Source organism: Camellia sinensis, chromosome 12 (genome assembly GCF_055761805.1).
Source record: "Camellia sinensis isolate YWXY chromosome 12, ASM5576180v1, whole genome shotgun sequence".
Taxonomy (NCBI): domain Eukaryota; kingdom Viridiplantae; phylum Streptophyta; class Magnoliopsida; order Ericales; family Theaceae; genus Camellia; species Camellia sinensis.
Window position 1 is genome coordinate 157,225,385 of NC_138972.1, and position 23,180 is coordinate 157,248,564.

The 23,180-nt window shown below is 35.2% G+C and overlaps 1 protein-coding gene across 6 annotated transcripts; it reads right to left on the reverse strand.

Annotated features, from left to right (window-relative positions):
• Nucleotides 1-1,130: 1,130 nt before the first annotated feature.
• Nucleotides 1,131-19,880, reverse strand: LOC114283761 (uncharacterized). 6 transcript variants are annotated; one of them, XM_082897747.1, is made up of 14 exons: nucleotides 19,294-19,860; nucleotides 17,392-17,523; nucleotides 17,221-17,247; nucleotides 15,937-16,027; nucleotides 15,427-15,470; nucleotides 13,860-13,916; nucleotides 10,403-10,501; nucleotides 8,580-8,637; nucleotides 8,404-8,456; nucleotides 7,979-8,080; nucleotides 4,160-4,225; nucleotides 2,918-3,039; nucleotides 2,250-2,421; nucleotides 1,131-1,338 (listed from the first exon to the last, which is right to left on the reverse strand). In XM_082897747.1, exons 1-14 carry the CDS (start codon nucleotides 19,429-19,431, stop codon nucleotides 1,276-1,278), a joined length of 1,224 nt encoding a protein of 407 aa, XP_082753873.1. In that variant the 5' UTR covers nucleotides 19,432-19,860; the 3' UTR covers nucleotides 1,131-1,275. The 6 variants fall into 6 exon arrangements, 5 of the variants coding, with proteins under 5 accessions (XP_082753873.1, XP_082753874.1, XP_082753875.1 ...); XR_014345730.1 differs by having other exon boundaries at nucleotides 1,164-1,338; nucleotides 2,918-4,055; nucleotides 4,160-4,229; nucleotides 19,294-19,830; XM_082897748.1 differs by lacking the exon at nucleotides 13,860-13,916 and having other exon boundaries at nucleotides 19,294-19,880.
• Between the last annotated feature and the right edge of the window lie 3,300 nt (nucleotides 19,881-23,180).

Consider the following 23,180-nt stretch of genomic DNA (forward strand, 5'->3'; position numbering starts at 1 on the left):
CCACGAACCTAGAGGTCCGAAATACTTGGCTTCGAACGGATTCAGACGCAATCTAGAAGTCGCTCCGTTAATGAGTCCCAGAACACTTGCGGGCTCGGAGCTTTCCGGGATCTACGCACCAGAACCATGGGCGTAATGGAGTTCGAACAAAGGACCCGATCCCGAGGACGGTGAGTGGAGACAAATTCACTCTTCGGTTAAACTAGCCTATACCCGAGTCGAGGTGGCACGACCCCGGGGGGTCCATGAGACTCGGCAATATTTTTGCGGCAGGACGTCCTCTGGGACTACCCCTGACCCTTTGGGATGATTGGGGATCATTGGTTAGGTGTGGCTAAGAAGAAGGGTTCGCCGAGGGATTGATCTCCTCTTCGGGGTTTTCTCATCCTCGGAGAAGTCACCTCCTCGGAGAGGTCACCTCCTCGGACAAGGTGGTTAGAGAGAATATCCCCCATGTGCCTTGCACATGGGCTCCATCCTACATCATGAGGTGCCTATAAATAGCACCCATCCATAGCTTTACAAGGGATGGATTTTGGAGATTTTTAACTCTTGGGAAAGAACTAATTTCCCTTCTCCATTATCAACCTTGAGAGCGAAAGTGGGAGATCCCTGGGAGAGCCTTGCCATTATTCTATTCTCTAGCCATTTTGCCTTCTTCTTCACCCAATCTCTTATCTCCATCATCTCCTTTGTTGTTGTGTTCCTAAGTTGAGATTATTGAAGAATCTAAGCCTCTCATCATATTCTAGAGAATTTGAAGTTGTTCTTCAAGGATCTTTGAAGATCTTCGAATTTTCCAACTCCTTTCTTGAACCCTCTCCTACAATGTATATGCATGCTTTAAATAAATTTAAAAAAATGCAAAATTTTGAATTTATGAATAACGAAGGCAAATATATGCAATCCTGATTTAGAAAGAAAAAATCATCTACAATAAATGAAATATTTCCATTCATATGTTCAACTCCCTCAACATAAAAATTTAATTCCGTCCATGTCGGCCATGTGCCTTGAACAACACAATTTTGGCCTATTTAAGGCATGAAAAGATTAAAAAATAAATAAATAAATGTCTAACAAGTCCTAACTCGTTCGATAATCAAAAATAAAACAAAAAATAAGAGGGGTTGGATCAAATATTCTCTTACATTAGATTTCAATTTGTGGGGTATTTTACAAAATAAATAAAAAGGCATAAAAATGTATGTTGCTGGATCAAATGTTTACTCTTACATTACAGTTCAATTTTGTGAAACCATGCAATACTCAAGTCTAAAATCCTTGGAATGAGAAAGAAAGAATCTTGAAGAGACCGTCGGGATTGTCAGCATGTACCTGCCAATAAGTGCATAATGTGATTTGTAGGCTATAGTACAAAGAATTAAGATATAATGTTTGGTTCACTAGAAGAAAGGTGGATTGAAATGATTGTTCTATTAGACTATTCATTCTCAAGTATGTTCACTAAAAAAAATTATGAAAAACACATTATAAATGAAATTATATCATTTATCATTGTAAAGGAATGATCATTCTATATAGAAGCAAAGAAATGACTATTCATAAATGAAATTATATCATTTATCATTGTAAGGGAATGATCATTCTATATAGAAGCAAGAAATGACTATTCTACTTCATTTTAGTAAACTAAACAAGAGAGTCGAGCATAAGCATATTTGATAGTCCCAAAATTAGAACCACATTTAGGAATTGTATTAGACAAAACATGACATGCCACAAAGGATATTTGGTGCAAGAGGAAATTGGAAACAATATGTCTTCCAAATACCCTTTTCTAGTCATATTTAAAGATAAGATCACTGGAATGTACCTACCCAAAAAAAGATCACTGGAATGTGTGGTCAACACTGGCTTGGGAAGTTTTTTTAAGTAATGATACTAAGGTGAAAATCCACAAGAAAATAAAGTGAGATTGGAAAAATCATAAATTCAACCCCTAGCAAGTTGCTGTTACAAGAAGTAGACAGCTACATTTAAGCAAAAAAGATGATGCGAGCTACTCACTAGAATAGAATGTCTCATAATTTGACTCCCTTACAACAGCCAAATGAATTAGTAGAATAAAACTAAAACGCCTATAGGAGCCATGCATATAACAGTTCTAACTATATAAGCAATGCTTCGAGCTTCAACAGACAATAGAAAAGTCGATAACATGTAAAACAGCGATGGTGTCTTCCAAGCAGAGAGTAGTGAAATAAGAGGGGAAAAGGTCAACATACCCAGTGGCCAGCATCTTCAAGAACATGCATTTCGACTCCACCTCCCTCATCAGCAGCTAGTTCCTCAGCTGTATGAATCCTCTGGAGATCTTCCAGGGCCCATCTGTGCAAGCTCCTTTCTGCTTTCAAAAAATTAACATGAACCCCTCTAGGCACATCTTCTACTATTTTCCTGGATGTATTTGAAGCAGCAATAAACAAGCTCCATGTGTCAAACCCAAAAATATAATAATATAAAAAATTAAAATTAAAAATTAAAGAATACAAATCCCCTTGTAAGGTTCCCTCCCAAACACACATTAATGTTACTAATTGGACGTTGTTTTTATTTTATAATCATTAATTATTTTATTAGGGATTGCAAATGCTATCTGTTACCAGTGCTGTGGCACACATTTGAGGCACGTGAATCAGCCTCTCCACAATAACGTGGGGGAGGTTGCCTGGCTACTACCTCTTGCAAGCCATGCACTGGATACAACTCTTATTAATCAAACTGCATGACCATTTGATTTGACAGAAATTTAGAAGGAAAAAAAATCCCTAACTAGTCACATTTGTTAAATTCTTGAATCCATACCAGAGTACATTTGTACAACCAATGATGTAATTAATGTATCCAGATAAGTTAAAACAGATAATCCAAGATAATTTTAACTGGTACATACCATAAATTTGTTGCTTCATAGGATTCATACATTTCAGCAATCCCATTAAGGTCAAACACCCATGAGAAACTTGACGGTGATGAACCAGAAGTGCTGCTTTGTCGAAGATTAGTTACCACCCACTGGGAACAAAAATCAAACCAAAAAAAGGAAAGAATATACGATTACAAGGGCCTTGAAAGAAATGAATATCAATAAAAGGAAAAAATATATGAAATTTAGTACCTACAGATACGTAAATGTAATTATTTCTTTAAAAATGTAATATAATCACAAGTTCAAAACAAAAAAATAATAATAAACTGGCATAACAAAGGTTCCTACAGAAGATGAGACACTATGACGTAACTGTATGACATGAAGTGCAATAAAAAATAAAAACAAAAAAAAGAAAGAAAAAAGTTGATTGTATGATGTTGCTGTAAGGTCACATGACAGTATTAGGCTAAAATATTACACTCTGAAGATGCCATAATGATGACGACAATGGTAAAAACTATAAGAGCTAAATTCAAGAGATTGAGAATGATTGCAAACAAAAAGATTACTTCATGCAGAACCATAATCCATATATAAAAACACAATGATGTAGAAAAAATAATATTGAGCTGAAGTTTCCCTCCAATCACCAAATAACTGCCAAATCCCATAACTTCAAATAAGTCATCAAGAACTGTTGTTACTTTTACTAAGATAAATATAGAGACCCTCACCCTGTTTATATCTCCGCCAACCCCAAACCCTCTTGAAAAAACTCTTCAATTGCATGTTCTCAAATTTAAAAGGCCCCTTCAGTAGTTTTTGCTTTCCTACAAGATTGACACATGATCTTGGATTGGCTAAGGCAAGAATTATGCTGTAAATAATGAAAGATGCTTCTCTCCCTTATCCAGAATCAAATTATAGGGTGTCAATCATGATGTTACAATCAATGAACTCCATGAACTCTCTACGCCTACAGAAATCTGCAGGGACCCAACATTTTCACTAAGAAAGCCAATCATACTATAATCTCCTCCTAAACACCATGGTAGTTCCCATCTATCTCAAACTCCTCCAATAATTCTCCTCACTGTATCTTCTATCTGCCCACACTCTTGAATATCCATTGGAATCCCATAGCCCCTCTGTGAAATGCCTGAACCAGGGTTAATCTATTCATTAAGAGTTTTTACATCCAGACTTTAAAGAAAAGAGATTGATAGATAAACACGTATATCAATTTCTGTGTTAGAGATATACCTGTGCCACATCTTTTGAAAACCCTTCTCGAACAAGTGAATCTACCAGATCCTTCTTTGAAGCAACCTTCCTTAAACAAAGATTACAAAATCCTTAACAGAATTGAATAATGAGATAAAAATATGCTATTAAAAAGCATGAAGATCCAGGCTCTATTAGTGAAAAGTACAGAATACAAGTATAGGATATATGAACGAACTAGTTAGCCATAGGAATCATACAATAAAATGAATTGTGGTTTTCAAATACTGTTTACATATGCATCCAAAAATTTGAACTACTTCAAGTTTAGGTCATGATAATAGAGATACAGTCTATGCATTCACCTAAAATTTGAATAAACAATGAATACCTAAATAATCAACAGTGCCCACTCATAAACTTTTAATAGCCACGGTTGTACCTAGTGCACACAACTCCTGCTTACAGCACGGCCTAGGAGAGGTGGTAGGTAGGCAGGGTTACCCTCAACTTTTTTGTGGAGAGGTTAATTTCTATGACACGAACCCGTGCCACAGTGCTAGGGGAAGATAGCACTTGCCAGTGCTCCAGATCAAAATTCAGCTCTATCACATGGGAATAGAATTTTGATTTTTGGCAGGCCAAATTATTTATACTTCAAGCTTGAAGCTTTGTAAGGAAAGATAATAACGTACACTTCATTTTTAGAAATAAATAGAGATTATAGCTAACACTTTATGCATATCCATTCAATGAATGAAATAACAGAAGCACATAACCAAACTAAACCAAGTCTTAAGTCCCATCAAATGGGGTTAGCTAAATAACAGAAGCACATAATAAATCAAATTAGAAGACTGTCATGAGCTTTTTTCTTTTTCTAATTTTTTTTTTATTTTTTATTTCCACTCTTTGGTAACAAGAAAACCGTATGTTGAGACTATCTACGATAATCAAGAAAGTTGTGAAAAGCATATCAAAACACCTCTCATTAAAATGAATCAACGGGTTCTGAATCTTGACATATTCAACCAATAAATACATAACTAACCTGAGCCAAATCCTCTATGTTACTCAATATATTTGAGTAGCTCTAAAAACAAACTAAACCAAGTTAAAGCTAAAGCAAACCAAGTTCCCATAACCTGGCTGGGAAGATTTGACACCAAACCTACCTGACCATCAACTAAAGCAATTATTGGCCCCGTTTGGTGTAGCAGTTAAAACAGATTATAGATTACAGCGTAACAGATTATAGATTAAAGCCCTGTTTGGTAAGGCTTATTTCCAGCTTATTTCAGCTTTTAGCTTAATTTAAGCTATTTTGATGTGTTAGGTTCAGCTTAACAATACAAATTATAGCTTTTTATAAGTCAAAAATCAACTTTTTCTTTGAGTGGGGGAGGAGAAGCTTAATTTATAAGTCAAAAATCAACTTAAGCGCGCAACTGAGATGTGAGGGGTAAAATGACTAAAATATCCCTCACAATTTCAAATTATTACAAGTGTGCCATGTATATAAACCAAAACACACTCATTTTTGTCCCTCACACGAGCCAAAGAGGCAAGGCGAGGCGAGGTGATTTCCGGTGAAGGGGATTTCCGGCGACGAAGTGATTTCTGGTTCTCTCTCTCTCTCTCTCTTTTCGTTATCTCTTCTCTCTCTCTCGTGATCTGAAACCCTAACCAAAGGGGCAAAACCCTCCCGCTGTAGAGGGGCAAAACTCTCTCTCTCTCGAACCAAAAGGGCAAATCCCTAGCTCGCCATTGATGAACCAGAGCTCGCCATCGACGGCGTGACGATCAAACGGTGACGAACCAGAGCTCGCGATTGACAACCCTAACCACACCCATCATGATCGATTGCGATCTGAACCAGAGGCAAAACCCTAGAGCTGCCGGCGGTGGCTAGGGTTTGCTATTATTGTAAAATGAAGAAAAATAAAAAAGAAAAAAGAGAAAAATAAAATAAATTAAAATTGTTTAATGAATTAAATAATTAAGCCATTAATTGATAATTAACTTTCTATTAAGCCATTAATAAAAAAATATGAAATAATAATTAAGCCATTAATGAAATAAATTTTATATTAATTGATAGAATTAAATAATTTTAGTATTTGATACTAAGTAGCCATTAATTGATAATAAATTAAATTAAAAAATATTAATAAATATTAATGTATTTATAAGCTAAAATGAATATAAAAAAATAATATGTAATGAAATCACAACATTAATATAAATGCATGAATATAATTAATATGTAAGAAGAGAAGAACAAAAAAGAAAATAAAATAAAATGAAGAAAAAGAAAAAGAAAAAAAAAATTAGAGAAGAAAAGAAATAAAGAAATAAAGAAACACGAGAATAAATTGAAGAAATGGAATCGCAATTGTTATATTAAAATTAATGAAAACAGAATCACAATTTTTTTTTAAAAATTAAAATTGAAGAAAAAAAATGAAATACAAAATGAAATAATTTATATTAAATGAAATAAAAAAATGAATATTATAACTTCTATTAAATTAATATAAAGAAAAATAATATGTAATGTTCATAAGGGCAAAAATGACAATTATACAGCAAAAAACTATTTTACAGCTTATTTACCAAACACTACTCTGCTGCTTAAATCTATAATCCCACAGCTATACCAAATAGGTTATCAGCTTATGTTTACAGCTGTAGGCTATAATCTGTTAAGTTATAAGCTATAATCACTTTCCTACAGTTCTATCAAACAGAGCTTATGACTTTAATCAGAAGTTGTTAATCTGTTTGGTGTAACTGTTAGATTATAGATTTAAGTTGTTGAGTAGTGTTTGTTAAATAAGCTGTGAAGTAGCTTTTTCAATTAATTTTTATTTTTTGTTATTCACTACTTGTCTACGTTTCTCATAAAAAATAATAATCAGCTTGTTTGGTTCCAGTTTTCAAAAAATTCTACTTTTTTATTTTTCATACTTTAATGTTTTCAATGAATTTTTTAATATTTTAAGAATTTTTTTTTAATTTTTTGACACACCTAACATAAATACACTTAAAAAATATAATATTTGTGAAAAAAATCTTTAAAAAATACACTAAATACCAAAAAATACAAAAAAAAAAAAAAAACGAAAATTCAGTACATTTTCGTATTTTTGTGTATTTATTAATTTTTAAAAATATTTTTTCACAAATATTTTACTATTTTAAATACATTTAAATAAGGTGCATCTAAAAGAGTAAAAAAATTACTTAAAATTTTAAAAATATTCACTAAAAACAAAAAAATACAAAAAACAAAAAATTCAATTTTCAGAAAACTGAAACCGAACACACTGAATAATAATCTATCATTTGGTTATTTTTCTATTTTTAAAAAATTAAAAAATTAAAAAATCTAAGAGTATAACCGTAAATTAACATGTCTACAGCAGAAGCTAATAATCAGAAGTAAGAGGTGAGCCACTTCTCAGAATCAACTTTTTTAAGTTAAAATAAGTTGTTAGAATCAAAAGCTGTTTGAAATAAGTTTAACCAAACAGTCCAAAATAGCCTTTCCAAAGCTAGAAGTTATAAGTTGGCTCAAAAAAGCCCAAACAAACACCCCCATTGAATTCAGTGCAAATAGGCTAAAGGCATATCAGTCAACACACACCAACCAAATGCTTCTCTTAAATTGTTCATTTTCCATCTTACAGGCAGAATAAGCCCGAAAAGCATGTATAGAACAATCTATAGCTCAAAGGGAACACAACACCTCATTTAACCCAGAAAAAAGGATTGCCAGTCTGAAAAAAAAAAAAAAAAAGGAAAAAGGACAAAGACAGCTACTAGTGCAACTACAACCAAAGAATTGAAACTCACCTCCTTTGGCAATGTCCTTAGAAAAGAGATCAATTCAAAAGGACGATCATCGCCATCTCCACCAGCTCGAACTTTTCCAGGAGTAGCATCTAGAACCCAAACCTATAGGGGGGAAAAAGTTCGGTGAAATATGATAAGAAAACCAAGGAGAAAAATGACAATTTAGACATAAAAAGGTCCATAATAGCGGGAATACGCAAATTGGATTCACTTTTCAGGTCAATTGGGATTACCTTGAAGACTTTATTTTCGTAGGTAGATTGCCTTGAAGTTGATGCTCAAAATATCATTGGGTTATGTTGATAATATAATTTTTTTTTTTTTTGGGTTTTGATAAACTTCCACAATTAACTAGTTTATACTGAAGTTTAAAAGATCTCTGATTCTTCATGATATAAAAATAAAATAAAATAACGCAAACTTACTCTGACAGGTCGTGCCAATGGCTTTGGAGTTTGATCCAACATGCTCAAGGCAACTGCACAAACAAGAAGGGCACAGATTAAGTACTTGCCTTGCATAAATGATTAGTACCTTAACCATCATGCATCTGTCATGCTCTGAGTTACATAAATTACATGAGAAAGAATGCTAAACATACCTTTTCCTCCAAAACTGTGACCAACTACAACTCGAGGTGTTAATCTAAGCTGCCCAAGCTACTCCAGATAAAAGACAAAGAAATAACTTGTCAAATATATAATCAAGCCAGCACATAACAAGGGGAGAAGTGTATTTTCTTTCATGTGATCATCCAGTAAGGAGCTGGTTAATTCACACATTAGAGGACTTTGTATTACAGAGAATAAGACTACAAAGAAATGCTACATATGCATTATTCAGTGAGAATATTGAAGTAACCAGGTAAGTAATCAATGAATGTTCATGTAGTAATATGTTTCCAAGAAAACCATGTGAACCTTATTTTATTATAGAAGACTAAGAAAATTCAGAGTACTAGATGTACATAGTATAGTGGAAATTTTATAAGTAGACGTAAGCAAATGAAAGATGGAACACACTAACATTCAAGCAAACCACAAGAATCATATGTCATAACATCATTACACGGAATGGCGCTCCATCATCAAAACCCAAGAAATAGCCTAATAATAACTGAACAAGATGGTGTAGGTACAGATTCAGGGTATAAAGAATAAGTAGTAGCTTAGGGATGAGATTCTCATTAGGAGGTCAATCAAGGACCTATGCAAGTCAGCGCTACCCCGTTCCTGTGGGGAACCACAACAGTGTACTGAGGGAGGAGTTGGAGGCCTTACAGCAATAGGGACTTGTGTTTCTATCAAGGTCATGCGAAGCCGGATGGTCAAAGATCATATTTCCTCTATGAAGACAGAAGAAACTCTCAACGACTAGGTGCCGCTCTCTTTTTGAGTTATTCATGCTTCTTCGCGATTTTGTTGCCACAGTGCACCCTTACGAGACAACGTAATCAGTTATAAAGTAGGATTGGGGCAGCCACTGTTGGCCCAAAAATTAGTAAAGTGGTGAAGAGTTTCCACAAAAGGATTATATAAATTCTATGAAACTTGACCCGAATTTTTTTGAAGTGAATTTTATTAACATAGTGAAAAGGGGGGCACCACCCAAGTAGAGAGAAAAGGAAGAAAAAAAAAAAAAAGAACTAAAGAAAGAAACAGAGGAAAATCCACTTCAACAACTAACAATAGCTAACCATAGATCTGTTTCCTACAGTCAGTCATAATTGACTGAGTAATGCAACCTCTTCAACTCCCTATCCTTCCTAGAAGATGATAACCCCAACCCTTATTCTTCTTGGCTGCAACAGCCTCCAGTCTCCACCTCTTGTCAATGTCTTCCAATGGTTACATACCTTCCTTCTCAAAACCCCTGAATAGATAACCTCAAAACATCACCAACTCCACATGTGTTTCGCTTCATCAAACTGCTCCATTCCTCCTCTTCAGGATCCGAAGCCTCTTCAAATACATCCTTCTATAAAACTTCAATGGGAATTCTACTACCTCTACTAGGAGTAGCCGTTTTAGTGCTAGCTGAACATAAAGTAATGGCTTTTGTGCAACGTCGAAAGGGTCCTGAAGGAATTACATTGAATAAAGTAAAGGAATAAAAACCTCTCGGTGTCTTCCTATGTTGGAACTCCCGCCAAGTGTCACTGCTCCTACTGTTAGATTGGTAACTGGTACGGCAGCCAATGAAACTTGGCTATGTTACCTCCATGTAGAACTTGTATGAAAAGGGAAAAAATATAGAAAGACAAAAGACAACAAATTCAGATATGCATAATTGGCTGATAGCAGCATCCATGGACATGGAATAAAAACAATTAAGAGCATGTTTTGTTTTAGTTCCAGATAATCCAGAACAAGGAAACAATAAATTCATGCATGTATACAGCAGCCAGTATCAAGAATTACGGACAAGCTTTAAGATGTCAAGAGCAGCTGATGCAACAGTATGTGGACCCCGCTTCTTGATCGCTGTTGAATCACCATGGCACCGCAGGTCTACCAAGAGAAACTGTGCCAATCACAATCTGAGGTCAAGTTAGGTTCTGAAAAATGTAACAAACCATAATAACCATGCACCAAATTTCAAATCCAACAAAAGAAAGGTGCCATTTGGTCAATTAAGCATTTGATTATTCCTTTATTCTTTCTGAACTGTAGCATCACACAGTGAAGACCTGATTAAAATTTCTTTCAGATTGTGTCACTCCTAAGTGTAACTAATTTGTCCACTAACATGGCCAAACACCCCACTTTTCTCCTAAAGAAAAAAGAAGAAAGGGGAACAAATAAGCGTATCTATAAGTTTCTAAAAAGAATTAACTCGTATATTCAATTGTTATTGTTTACAAAGAGTTCATCGGTTTATATAGCCCTAATATACGACTGAAAAGGAAATATATAGATTCATTCATATTTACACCACCACAATTTTGCCTAATTTGCCTAATTCCTAATATACACAAGTATGCCATATATACATATTTTTTACACCCCCGCTCAAACTCAAGGTGTTTTAGCAGAAAATACGGAGAGTTTGCTAAGAAGAAACCGAAACTGAGCGATAGTGTGAGTCTTGGTGAAGAAGTCAACAAGTTGTAAAGCCGAGGAGACGAAAGGTAGCAAGATAGTGCAAGATTGCAGATGATGTCGTACAAAGTAACAATCAACCTCAATGTGTTTTATCCGTTCATGGAAGACAATGTTGTGGGCAATCTGAATAGCACTGCGGTTGTTAGAATAGAGAGAGGTTGGAGAAGACTAAGATACACCCAAATCAGAGAGAAGATAACGAAGCCAAACAAGCTCAGCAGTAGCATAAGCCATAGCACGGTACTCAGCTTCGACATTAGAGCGAGTAACAACAGTTTGTTTTTTGCTTTTCCAAAAGATCAAGGAATCACCAAGAAACATGCAGAACTCGGAGGTGGACTTGCGATCATTAACATCACAAGCCCAATCAAAATTAACATAGGCCACCAAATTTAAAGAGGAAGTCGAGGACAACAGTAAGCCCTGAAAGATGGTACCCCGAAGATAGCGAAGAATGCAAACCAAAGTAGCCCAATGGGTAGAGCGAGGAGCAAAAACAAACTGACTAACCACATGAACAACATAAGCAAGGTTGGGGCAGTGACAATCAAATAAACTAAACAACCCACAAGCTCACGATAGAACGTGGGATCATCCAGAGAGACACCATCAGTAGAGCTAAGTTTTACATTAAGCTCAATAGCTGTATCAGAAACCTTAGTATCAATAAGACCGGCACGGTGAATAACCTCATTAACATACTTAGCCTGAGACAGAAAATAATCCTTTGGAAAAGAGGCAACCTCAATACCAACAAAATACCGCAAATGACCCAGATCCTTCATTTCGACGGTGCAGAAGAGATGTTACTTGACCTCAGAGATAGTAGAAAAGTCAAAACCAGTGATGATCATATCATCCAGATAGAGGAGGAGAGCAACAAAACCAGCTGAGGTATGTCTCAGAAACAAAACAAAGTCGGAAGCAGAAGAATGAAACCCAAGCTCGATAACAGTAGTCTGAAAGCGATCATACCAAGCATGAGGAGACTGCTTCAAACCATACAATGCACGCTGAAGATGACAAACCTTCCCATACGAGTGGAGAAGACCAGGGGGAGGACGCATATAAACCTCCTCAGTGAGATGACCGTTAAGAAAAGCATTCTTAACGTCTATCTGGTAAAGAGGCCAATGGCAAACAGCAACAACAGAAATCAAGATACAGACAGTAGTCATCTTGGCAACAGGGGCAAATGTCTCCTCATAATCAATACCATACTCCTACGAGAAACCCTTGGCAACTAAGCGAACTTTGTAGCGCTCAAGAGAACCATCAGAATGAGTCTTGACTTTATAGACCCATTTGCAATCAACCAGATTCTTGCCAGCAGGCGAAGGAACCAACTCTCAAGTGTTAGTCTTTTGCAAGGCAAACAACTCATCTTCCATAGCTTGAACTCAATTAGGATCCTGATAGGCCTCCGTGTGAGACTAAGGTTCTGAAAAAGAATGAATAACAGACAAAAAAGTATGATAGGGAGCAGAAAAACATGTATTAGACTAACCCAACCTGTTTGGAGGGCAATGCTCATGAGTAGGATATCGGTGTGCAACAGGATCAAAGTCATCAAAAGTAGAAGGAGCAGCAACAAAAGTAGGGACAACTGGTGGCGGGAGAGCCTTGCGACGAGAATAGACCAACAACGGAGGGGAAGAAAAAGGCGAAGGAGAAGGAGCTATGGGTGACGCAGATAGAGAAGTAGGAATGACCTCAAGAGGAACAGTAGAAATGTACTCATCAAACGGAACCTCTGAAGGAAATGGGTCAATGTGAACCAAATCCTCTTTGAAAATGGGAGTAGTGAGGGGGGAAACTGAAAGTGAGACGGACGTTCGAGAAAGGCAACATGACGGGAGACATAAAGGCGATGAGAGACAGGATCGTAACAGCGGTGGCCTTTCTGAGTAAAACTGCAACCCAAAAAGACACACAAGACAAACCTGACACTGAGTTTGGTCCTATCTTTACGGGAAAGAAGGACAAAACAAGTAGACCCAAAGACACATAGGAGGGAATAATTGGGAGGTTAGGAATACAGAGCCTTATAAAGGGCTTGACCGGAGAGTAGGGGAGTCGGCATGCGACTAAGGAGGAAGGCAGTGGTAAGAACTGCCTCACCCTAGAATGGTTCCAGAACAAAGGCAGAGAGAAGGATAGATCGAGCTGTCTCAAGGAAATGACGGTGTTTACGCTCAGCACGACCATTTTGGGCAGGGGTATTAGTACAGGAGGTTTAGTGAATGGTGCCCAATGTAGCTAAATACTCACAGAATTCAGTTTTAAAGTATTCCTTACCCAAGTCAGACTGGACTATTTTAATTGTGGCTCCAAACTGTGCAGTGATCATATACTGAAAGGTACGATATATCTAGTAAAAGTCAGATTTATGAGCCATAAAATAAACCCAAGTATAGCGGGTGCAATCATCAAGAAATGACACATAGTACGCAGAACCCCCTTTAGTGAGAACAAGAGAAGGTCTCCAGACATCAGTCTGTACAAAAAAAAAAAGGAAAAGTAGAAATAGAAGTACTGTTATTAAAAGGTACAGCTGTCATTTTAGCAAGTTTACATTCTCGACACTCATCAATTTGACTAAGAGAAACTTTACCTAACAATCCTGACTGAGTTAAAAATCGCAAACAGTCAACAGACAAATGACCTAAGCGAGAATGTCATAAATAAAACTAACTTGACTCAGAATCTAATTGAAAAGATGAAAGTGCAACGGGTGCAACGGGGGAGGTAGACAGAGGAAGATGCAGGCTTTCCACCATATAGAGATCTCCAACTCTACCGCTGATCTCAATTTGCTTTTTGGACATCCGATCCTGCACACAACAGACAGAAAAAGAAAAGATAACATCAAAACCAGAAGTATCAAGCTGACTAATAGAAAGCAAGCTAACAAACAATTGCGGAACATAAAGAACAGAGAGAATAGTAACAACGGACATGGCAAAGGATAAGACAGACCCAATAGATAGGACAGACATACCAGACCCATTAGCAGTATTAATAGTAATAGGAAAGGGAGGGGGAATACAGTTTTGGAGTAAGGAAAGGTGAGGAGTCCTATGATAAGAGGCACCAGAATCAAAAAGCCAGATAGAGTAAGGAATACCTGAAGAGGACCCAAGTAAACCTGAAGAAAGAGAGGTGAGAGCAGAGGCAGATGAAGATGATTGAGAGGTGGACAAGTGATTTGTTGAAGTTGAGCAAGCTGAATACTCAAGGAAGCCAAATCAGGACCTGGAGTCAAAGCCGAAGCCGGAATGGAGGCAATACAAGCAGCGGGAGGCCGAAAAAACCCCTGAGTAAGAGTGCGGAACTGAGATTGAGACTGCTAAGAAAACGAACGTCCCTTCTTGGGACAGTTGTACTTCTAATGACCCTTTTGATGACTAAGAGTCACCAATAGGGGTGGCTGTGCTAAGAAGACTGAAGGAGACATGGTCTAACTGGCCATCTTGAGACGGGTTTCTTTTGAAAGAAGCTCACGAATAATAGCATCCACAGAAGGGAGAGGAGAACGGTGAAGGATGACACCACGGATAGCCTCGTACTAAGGAGAGAGAGTCGTCAAGAATTGCACCAAACAACCCTCCTCCCTAGACTTCACATAAGCATCGAGGGCTGTAAGACGAGGAGGTTCCATAAGAGCAAGCTAGAGAACCTTGGGGTAAAAGAGTAATAAGCAGAACACTATTGTTATCAATATAGACAACCAATTATTAGAGATACCAACGCGAATCAATCGCGAAGCAACTGAGAGGGAGAGATATTGTGGTCGGCGAATGCATAAGGGAGACACACGATGACGATGCGACGACAACTGTGCTAGGACTCACGATGCAGAGATGGCTGAGGGAGACAACAGTGCTAAGGCTTGCGAGGCTGAGGGAGACAACGGTGCTAGGGCTCGCAAGCACACAGACGGCGCTAGGGTTAGGAACCTTGCTCTGATACCATGCAAGTTTTCTTAAGAGAATTAACTCGTATATTCAATTGTTATTGTTTACAAAGAGTTCATCGGTCTGAAAAAGGAAATACACAGATTCATTCCTATTTACGCCACCACAATTTTGCCTAATTCCTAATATACACAAGTTTGCCATATATACATATATTGCCATATATACATAATTCTCACACACCATAGTCTAGAAGGGAAACAAAATGGTACATGATATCTCAAAACAAATAGGAATTATGGTGACATTTATCCCCTTTGATTTAACAAAAAAACAAAAGGCAGAAAAAAATTTACAAGATTGACTTTGAAGCATGTAAAAATATGTAAAATAACACAAAACCAAGAATATATTCACAGAAATATACCTGCCACGTTGGAAATTCTTGTGCCAATCTTCGAGCAAAGGTTCCTGTTACACAAGTCTTCAACATTAATCTATGATGTTCCAAATAAGTCAACAAATTTCCCTTGACAACCAAATACAAAGGTCAAATCAAACCCATGCAAGTCAAAAAAGTCTCTTCAGGATACTAACCTGGAAACAAGATCTGTCACTTTTCACTTCTAATAACAATTCTAATTCAAACAAGATTGTTTGAAGTCTAATAAATTAATAATTAAAGTCATGTCATTAGGATAGTGCATGCTCAACAGGAATTTTTTTTAAAATAAAAAAAATAAAAAATAAAAAAAGAAGCCAATTTGTCTTATCAAAATATTGAGTTGAGAGCATGGACAGAAGGAAGGTCGGGGGCACACATGACATAATCATATAACACTGTATCGTGCAATCTGGGTTTTTTCACAATCACAGGTAGAGAACTGAAATCCAAGACTGCTTTTGGAATAGTTGCAAAAGATAATAAAGTACCTACCCCAGTTCTTCCTGCTACCTAGAATGCCATGCAGAAGAACAGCTGTTGGCGGATCAGGTACTGACTTGTCCATAATATAACTCCATCTTACCTGTGCACCAAAATTATTTTACATATATAACCATGCCCAATAAAATTAACTAGGAGTAAGTTACCAATATTTTCAGCAGAAAAACGTCTTCGTTTGGGAACAGGCTAATTTAGTAACTTTTTGGCTATTTGGCTAAAAAGGTACGTAAAAAAAACTTGTATGTTTGGGATGACTTTTTAGCTAGTTACGAAAAGATGTGCAAAAAATAGAGAGAAAAGAGAATCTTTAACTTTTTGGTATGAGTTGTTGGCTTTTTGGCTAATTTTTAGTAACTTTTTGGCTAATTGGCTAAAAAAGTAAGTCCCCAAACGGGGCTAAAAAGTTTGTATGTCATGTCATAAATGAAAGAAAAAAATTATTAAATAAAAGAAGTACAAAAGGATACAAGAAAGGACAAGAAGTCCACCAAAATACCCTTAATTCAGAAATAACAATAAAACATACGATTATCAAAGCGTTGAGCTACGAGGTGTGAAAACAGTTTCCTTCTAACTTACACACTACTCAAAATCTACCATGTCTTTTAACTTTTTTCTATACAGTTTTATGGCAGTATATCAAACAGTCACATCACATTCTTCAGGAATTGATCATCCCAGAATTCAACATATGAAAACCGGGAATGTACTTGTCTAAAATGAACAGATGGACTTCAACCCCTGCAGCAGTTTCCATGTTTACCAACCTCAACTATTACCTTGCTATGGTCAGAAAGTATATTTCCATCGTTCATTGTTACAGAAAATAAAGAGAATATGGACTTACAAATTAAAATGTAACTAAGAATGGCTAATATTTGCCTCATTAGTCATGGTTCATAGCAAATTTATTATTATTAGATATTAGGAGAGTATTTGTCTCATTATGTCACATTATGAATAGTGTAAATTCATATTAATAGCAATTTGAAACTGGTGAATCTCTATTTCATTTAAGCACTATTATAAAGCTGCCTATCAGCAGAATATTCAACATTTCAAGGCAAAACTAAGCAAATCTGTAACATTTTATATCATAAATAATAAAATTTCTGAAAGCATGTCAACAAGGAGATAAATCTGTAAGGGAGTTCTAGATTACTCTGACAGGTAAGAAAAACATTCATCTTCGGAGAATCCAAAATGGACAGAAAACAATTCATATCTCTGTAAGGGACTGATAGATTAGTCTGTGAGGGAAAATATATGACTTACATGTGCTCCTTGAACAAGATCGTACGCCTGCATTAAAAACATGTAAAAAATAAAAGGCAAGATCCAAAATAGACCGAAATACAGTTCAAACAAAATCAAGCTTCCCCAAGCCTTGCAGCTTGACACTTCTTTTACTGAACTAGACTAATGAATGAAAGGAAGTTTCAATACCAAGATATCGGAAGGCCTGACATCTCTACCATGTGCAATCCTCTCATCTACTAATGTCATACCAATTTTTGAACCTTTAGCAGCCTTCGTTGAGTGACTAAGGCATAACCGAGAGATGTGGAATACGCCATTCTATGACTCAGAGAGAGAGAGAGAGTTAAGACAAAAAAATGATCCACATCAAGTGTCAATTTTAATCCTTCCTCACCATATATTGGTTACATAAACTAAACTAAACATAACATTGACATGAACCATAAATTTAGTGTAAAATTTCATGTTGAAATTTGAAACTGCCTAAAATTGGTTTTATCATCTAAATATCATGATTAGACCAAACCCTTATTTGGTTGATCATACAACTAGATAAACTAAAAAATAAAATAAAATAAATAAAATCCAAATTAATTAAAATAACTATGAGTATAACATTCCAATCCCCTCAAAATCAACCTTGCCCTCAAGGTTGGAAATACAAAAATATTACAAAATCCTCCCGAATCCCATACATTTACAAATGTATCAAAATATATCTAAGAGACGTATTACTACTACCTGTGGTGGAGTCAGCACATGCTTAGGAGGGGCCCATGCCCCCTCTGAAAATTTTTAAACTCAAAAATATTTACAGCGAATCAATGAAATAAATACCTAAAAGAATCATCTCTCTTTCAGGTGATGTTATGCTCTCACTTAGGCTTGTTTTCTATCTCACTCTTAAGTGATGCAATCTTCTTTATTATTTTGCTTTCTTTCTCACTCTCAGGTGGTGCAATTTTATTTATTATTCTTTAATGTTTAATCTTCTTTATTGACATGTTGAATACAATGTTTAAGATTTGGGTAAAAAATTAGGGTCTATTGATTTTGTTGAATTATGTTGGGTTATTGTTGAATTTTGATAAAAATATGTATATATATATACTGAATTTATAAATTTGTGGTTTGTTGAATTAGGACATTTCAACCTAATTTATTGAATTTCTAATACTGTTGATTTTTTGATTGGTGATTTCCATTATTTCAATTTATCAATATAATTTCTTGTCTATTTAGTTACTTCAGTATATATGATTAGTCATTCTTCTATAAAAGACAAAAACTTCTGGTTAAGTGTTCCCCCTCTACCCTACCAACCCACAACTGAATTCTGGCTTGGCCACTGACTACTACAATAGCTATAACATATCTATTAATCCTAACTGCTAGATAACTCAAACTATAAAACAAAATCCAATTTTTATTTTTTTTTTTAAATTTAAATAATTATGACTGCAACACAGAGGCTCCATAATTGTCATTAATTATAAATCATTATCCGCAATATACTATCGCTCTGTTTGATTCATGAATTTGGTGAGGGATTTGAAAAATGAAAGAGAAAAATTAAGGTAAAATATGAATGAAATATAACTATATTTAACAAACATTTTCTCTTTTCGTTTCTAAATCTCTTTCTAAATTCATAAACCAAACAAAACCTATATGAAAAATGTTTGAGATACCTAATTTATCACACCTAAAAATACCCCTAATGATGTGTCAAACATTCCATCTCCTAGATTTAACCTCAATACCACATAATTAGGGTGGTTTAGGGGTGGTAAATTAAGGAATGTAGCATTGTTGATAGTATATTATCTATAATTTTTATTACTATTCTCATTATTGAACTTACAAAAATAGCCCAACACCCCCGATTTGCCCCGCCACGATATGATGTGTGGCAGGCAGATTAATACAAACCCGCTCCAAACCCAACCAAACCAAATCCCTAAAACCCACACAAGGCAGGCACAGAGAGCACAATGCAAGTTAAAATGTCAATTGAACCAAATGAGAGAAGCAAACTAACAAATACATACAATAATAATGTATATTGGGACGGTGATGTGATGGTACCTCGAAACGCCTCGAAACCTTGAAAGCCATTGTGGGCACCATTCGATTGATCCCAGAAACGGACCCAACGCCTAGAAGTCCATTGTCTGCTAAAGCAACCGATGATTCGGCCCCAAAATTTGAAATCACCGTCGACATTTCACCACCAAAACCAACAACAGGTCCTTTCGATTCTTTATTGGTTCTGTGACTATTGTATATTTATGCTGAATCAAAATACAAGTTCAATTGTTGAATTTGAATTGGAGAGATGTTGTCGGAGATCAAACAAAGAGTGTTTCAGAGATTTAGGATGAGAGAGAGAGGGTTTGAGCAGGGTGACGGAGACACCGAAGCGTACGGTGGTGTTGGGTGTGGGGAGTGTCTCTTTCTCAGTTTTTGTGGCTCGCGGACATGGAAGTGACGTGGTGCGGTGCGGTGCGGTGTGGTGTGGTGTGGTGTGGTGTGCAAGTAAACGGATCGATGGGCTGGTGGTGATGGTAGTTCGGCGGAGATTACGTGGCTACGCTACCCATCTCTCGTAAAAAAATGCAATCAATCTCACCATCTTTTGTTTCATTTAAATTTGAGTAAAAATTTGAATAAATTTTTTCTTTTCTTTTTATATCAAATGTTTTAATAGAGTTTCATCAAATGTTTTAATAGAGTTTCATCAAATTATCAATAAGTTGGGCGGAAAGATGCCTTGCCAATCGATTGGGTAGTGTAAATTTTAATCGATTAGTATAAATTTTCAAAAATGGTAGAGGTTCTAAAAATTCTATTAAAAATTTTATCAAATGTCTTACATGGGTGTGGGACCCACACACCCATGTAAGATATTTGGTAAAACTTTTAGTAGAATATTTGGGATCTCTAGCATTACTCTAAATTTTTGTCCTTAGATAGTCGTATGGAGACACGTGGGAAATATTTAGTAGTGAAAATTTGACGGTAATAAATAGTAATTTGATAAAAGATACATTTGACCTCAATCTGATAAAAATTTGAGAAATCCTATACTTGATAATCTATTTGATGAACGGTTGGAATAATAAAAAGTAAATTTTTTCATCAAATTTAAATTTGATGAACCATTAGAGATAGTCTTACAAATCTTGAATACATCCCGAATTAAAATTGTGTAGTTAAAAAATTTATATGATGTAAAATCTATGTATAAAGTAAATCAGAATCACAAATATAATTATTTGGAGAAATTTTTTTTAAAGTCCCTGATATTAAGATTTTATACCATAAAGAACATCATATATTTTCATAATGTCTAAGGTCCCTCAATATCGATGCAAAGAAATTTCAGTCACAGAGAAATTTTGTCCAGAGAAAATCTCTTCAGAGAAATTCTGTCCAGAGAAAATTGAAACTCTCTCCAAAAGAAATTCTCTGGATTCAAACCAGAGAAAATTGAAATTTCTCTGAGTACCAAAGAAATGCAAAGAAAATTGTGGAGAGAAAAATTGTGTGGCTATCCAGGAAAATTCTCTCGCTTCACAAATTTCTCTGGCTCTTTTCTAATTTTTGCATGCCATTTATAGTGCAAAATGCCAAAACTCATTATCTCATCTTTTCAATCACTGACCTCTATAAAATACATCAAACCTTTGATAGCAATAGAAAAATTTAACAACTTCAATGACATCTCCATTACCCAACTGCTATAACATAATTATGACAGTTCAAAACAACAATTCTATTGAATAATAAAAAAATAAGTAACAACAACATGTAAGTTGCTTACTCATGTGTACCCAGTCAACAACTGAAAATAATAAATATAGTAACGAATGTCCAATGTAAATGCACCAAGTTTTTACTTTTCTTGTTTTACTTTTAAAGCTGAGCTGAGAGTAACTACCCTTGAAAAGTTTCCCAAACAATGCTGTTGCTCCTCTTCCAAAAATCTTCTTCTTCTTCTTTAACTTTGTTCTGTGTCATTGGAGAAGCTGTGATAAGGTTGCCAGAGAATATGACAATACCGGCGGTGATAATGTTTGGAGATTCAATAGTGGATATAGGTACTAACAACAATCTTGAAATAATTTTTAAGGTCAATTATCCTCCTCTCTAGAGAAATTTAAATTTCTCTAGCCTTCCACTCTAGAGAAATTTAATAATATCTAAGGTCTAGGGTCTAAGGTCTTTCAAATTAATCCAGAGAAAATTCGACTTCACAGAGAAATTCTGGGACTTTCCAGAGAAAATTTGAAAATTTATCTAACTAATTGTTTTCTCTGCCTTTCATATACTTCCCACTCTCCAGAGAAATTTGAAAATTTATCTGGCTTTCCCGGCTCTCTCACAAAATTACCTCTCCAGAGAAATTTTAAAAATTGTTGAAATTTTAGAAAATAATTTGTGTGGCTTTATCTAGAGAAAATTGTGTTTGAGAAAATTTGTGTGGCTTTGTGTGGCTCTCTCCAGAAAAAATTGTATTAGAGAAAATTTCTATGGCTTTGTGTGGCTCTATCCAGAGAAAATTGTGTAGAGGAAATTTGTGTTTTTGATTAAACCAGAGAAAATTGAAAAAAAAAAAAACAGATAAAAGAATTTCTCTGGTTTAGGCATGGAAATACACCAACCAAGCTTATGAATACAAAGTTAGATTTTGCTCACTATTGAATTTTTAGCAACAATTTTTTATGTGTTTTCAAATTTATCTAATTTGGGCTCTTAAACATTTGAACCCAAACATACATCATAAGCAATCCTCCAAAACTTTATTCTCAGAGTAAACTGATATTTATACATAAAGACTCATAACAGTTGCTTATAATGGAGTCTTTGTGTATATCTCAGTAACTGATATAGATATGATAGAGACTTATCTCACCCTTAGAGTAATTACTGAGATAACTAAGGCTTATCTCACGCTCAAAGTAATTGCTTATGATGGAGACTTATCTTCGGCTTATCTCATATTCTTCTCTTATCTTTAGCTTATCTCACACTCAGAGTAATCTTCCAAAATTTTCTCTGCTTTGACGAAACTTAGTGTAAACTTTCTTTGCTTCGGCTTAACTTCTCGACGAAACTTAGAGTAATTGCTTCCAGCTTAAAACTTTCTTTGCTTCGACCAAAACTCAGAGTAAACTCTCATCCAAGAGGGTGACGATGATGGAGATGGAGACGATGGCAGTGGTGAGAAACCGAATATGAGAGAAGAAGATGAGAGAGATAGATCTAGGTAAGGAGAGAGAGAAAGATCTAGGGTTTTAAACTGGTAATTGAGATCGATGAGAGAAAGAGAGAGAAGAGCAATAGGAGAGAGAGATAGAGAGTATGAGATATATAAATTTCTCTGTGAGGACCTTATACATCAAAAAATAATATTGTGGATCTTTTTCATTACTAAAAATGAGAGAGACCTTAAACTAATTTTTTCTAATTATTTTGGATGGTTAATTATGGGTTTGTAATATTAGTGCCTTGTTAAACCTGGCTTGTGACTCTTACGCCGACGATGTCGGTTTAAAAATTTGGGTAATTTATAAAGGTTTTTTTTTTGGTTAATGCGTGCAATTAAAGCATATATTAATATGCTTTGTCTATTTGTATATTATGTATTAAAATTGAGTATAACAGAGTGTAATACTTTTAAGTATCCTTATCATTTGCACACATGCTAACAGGACGTATTTATAAGTCATCCTTAGGGAAGATGTGTTGGGGGTGAGCTTTGGTTAAAATAGTCATAAAAATATAAAATAAATTTTTAAATTTTAAGTAAAAATGTATTATATTTAATTTATAATTATTTTATTTTTTTTCATAAAAATTTAAAAAAGTCAAAAAACACAAACATCCTATATAATATTTCATTTATATTAATTTTGACTCGCATTTGATTGGTTAAAAATTTGTTTAATATTGATTCATTAAGTAAATTA

Excerpts from the sequence above, each read along its gene's own strand:
- LOC114283761 (XM_082897747.1), bottom strand. The coding sequence starts at position 19,431 with ATGTCGACGGTGATTTCAAATTTTGGGGCCGAATCATCGGTTGCTTTA. Across the intron at positions 17,248-17,391 it reads TCAGGCCTTCCGATATCTTG|GCGTACGATCTTGTTCAAGG; the intron begins GTATTGAAACTT and ends TTTTTAATGCAG. Across the intron at positions 8,457-8,579 it reads TCACAGTTTTGGAGGAAAAG|TTGCCTTGAGCATGTTGGAT; the intron begins GTATGTTTAGCA and ends TTGTTTGTGCAG.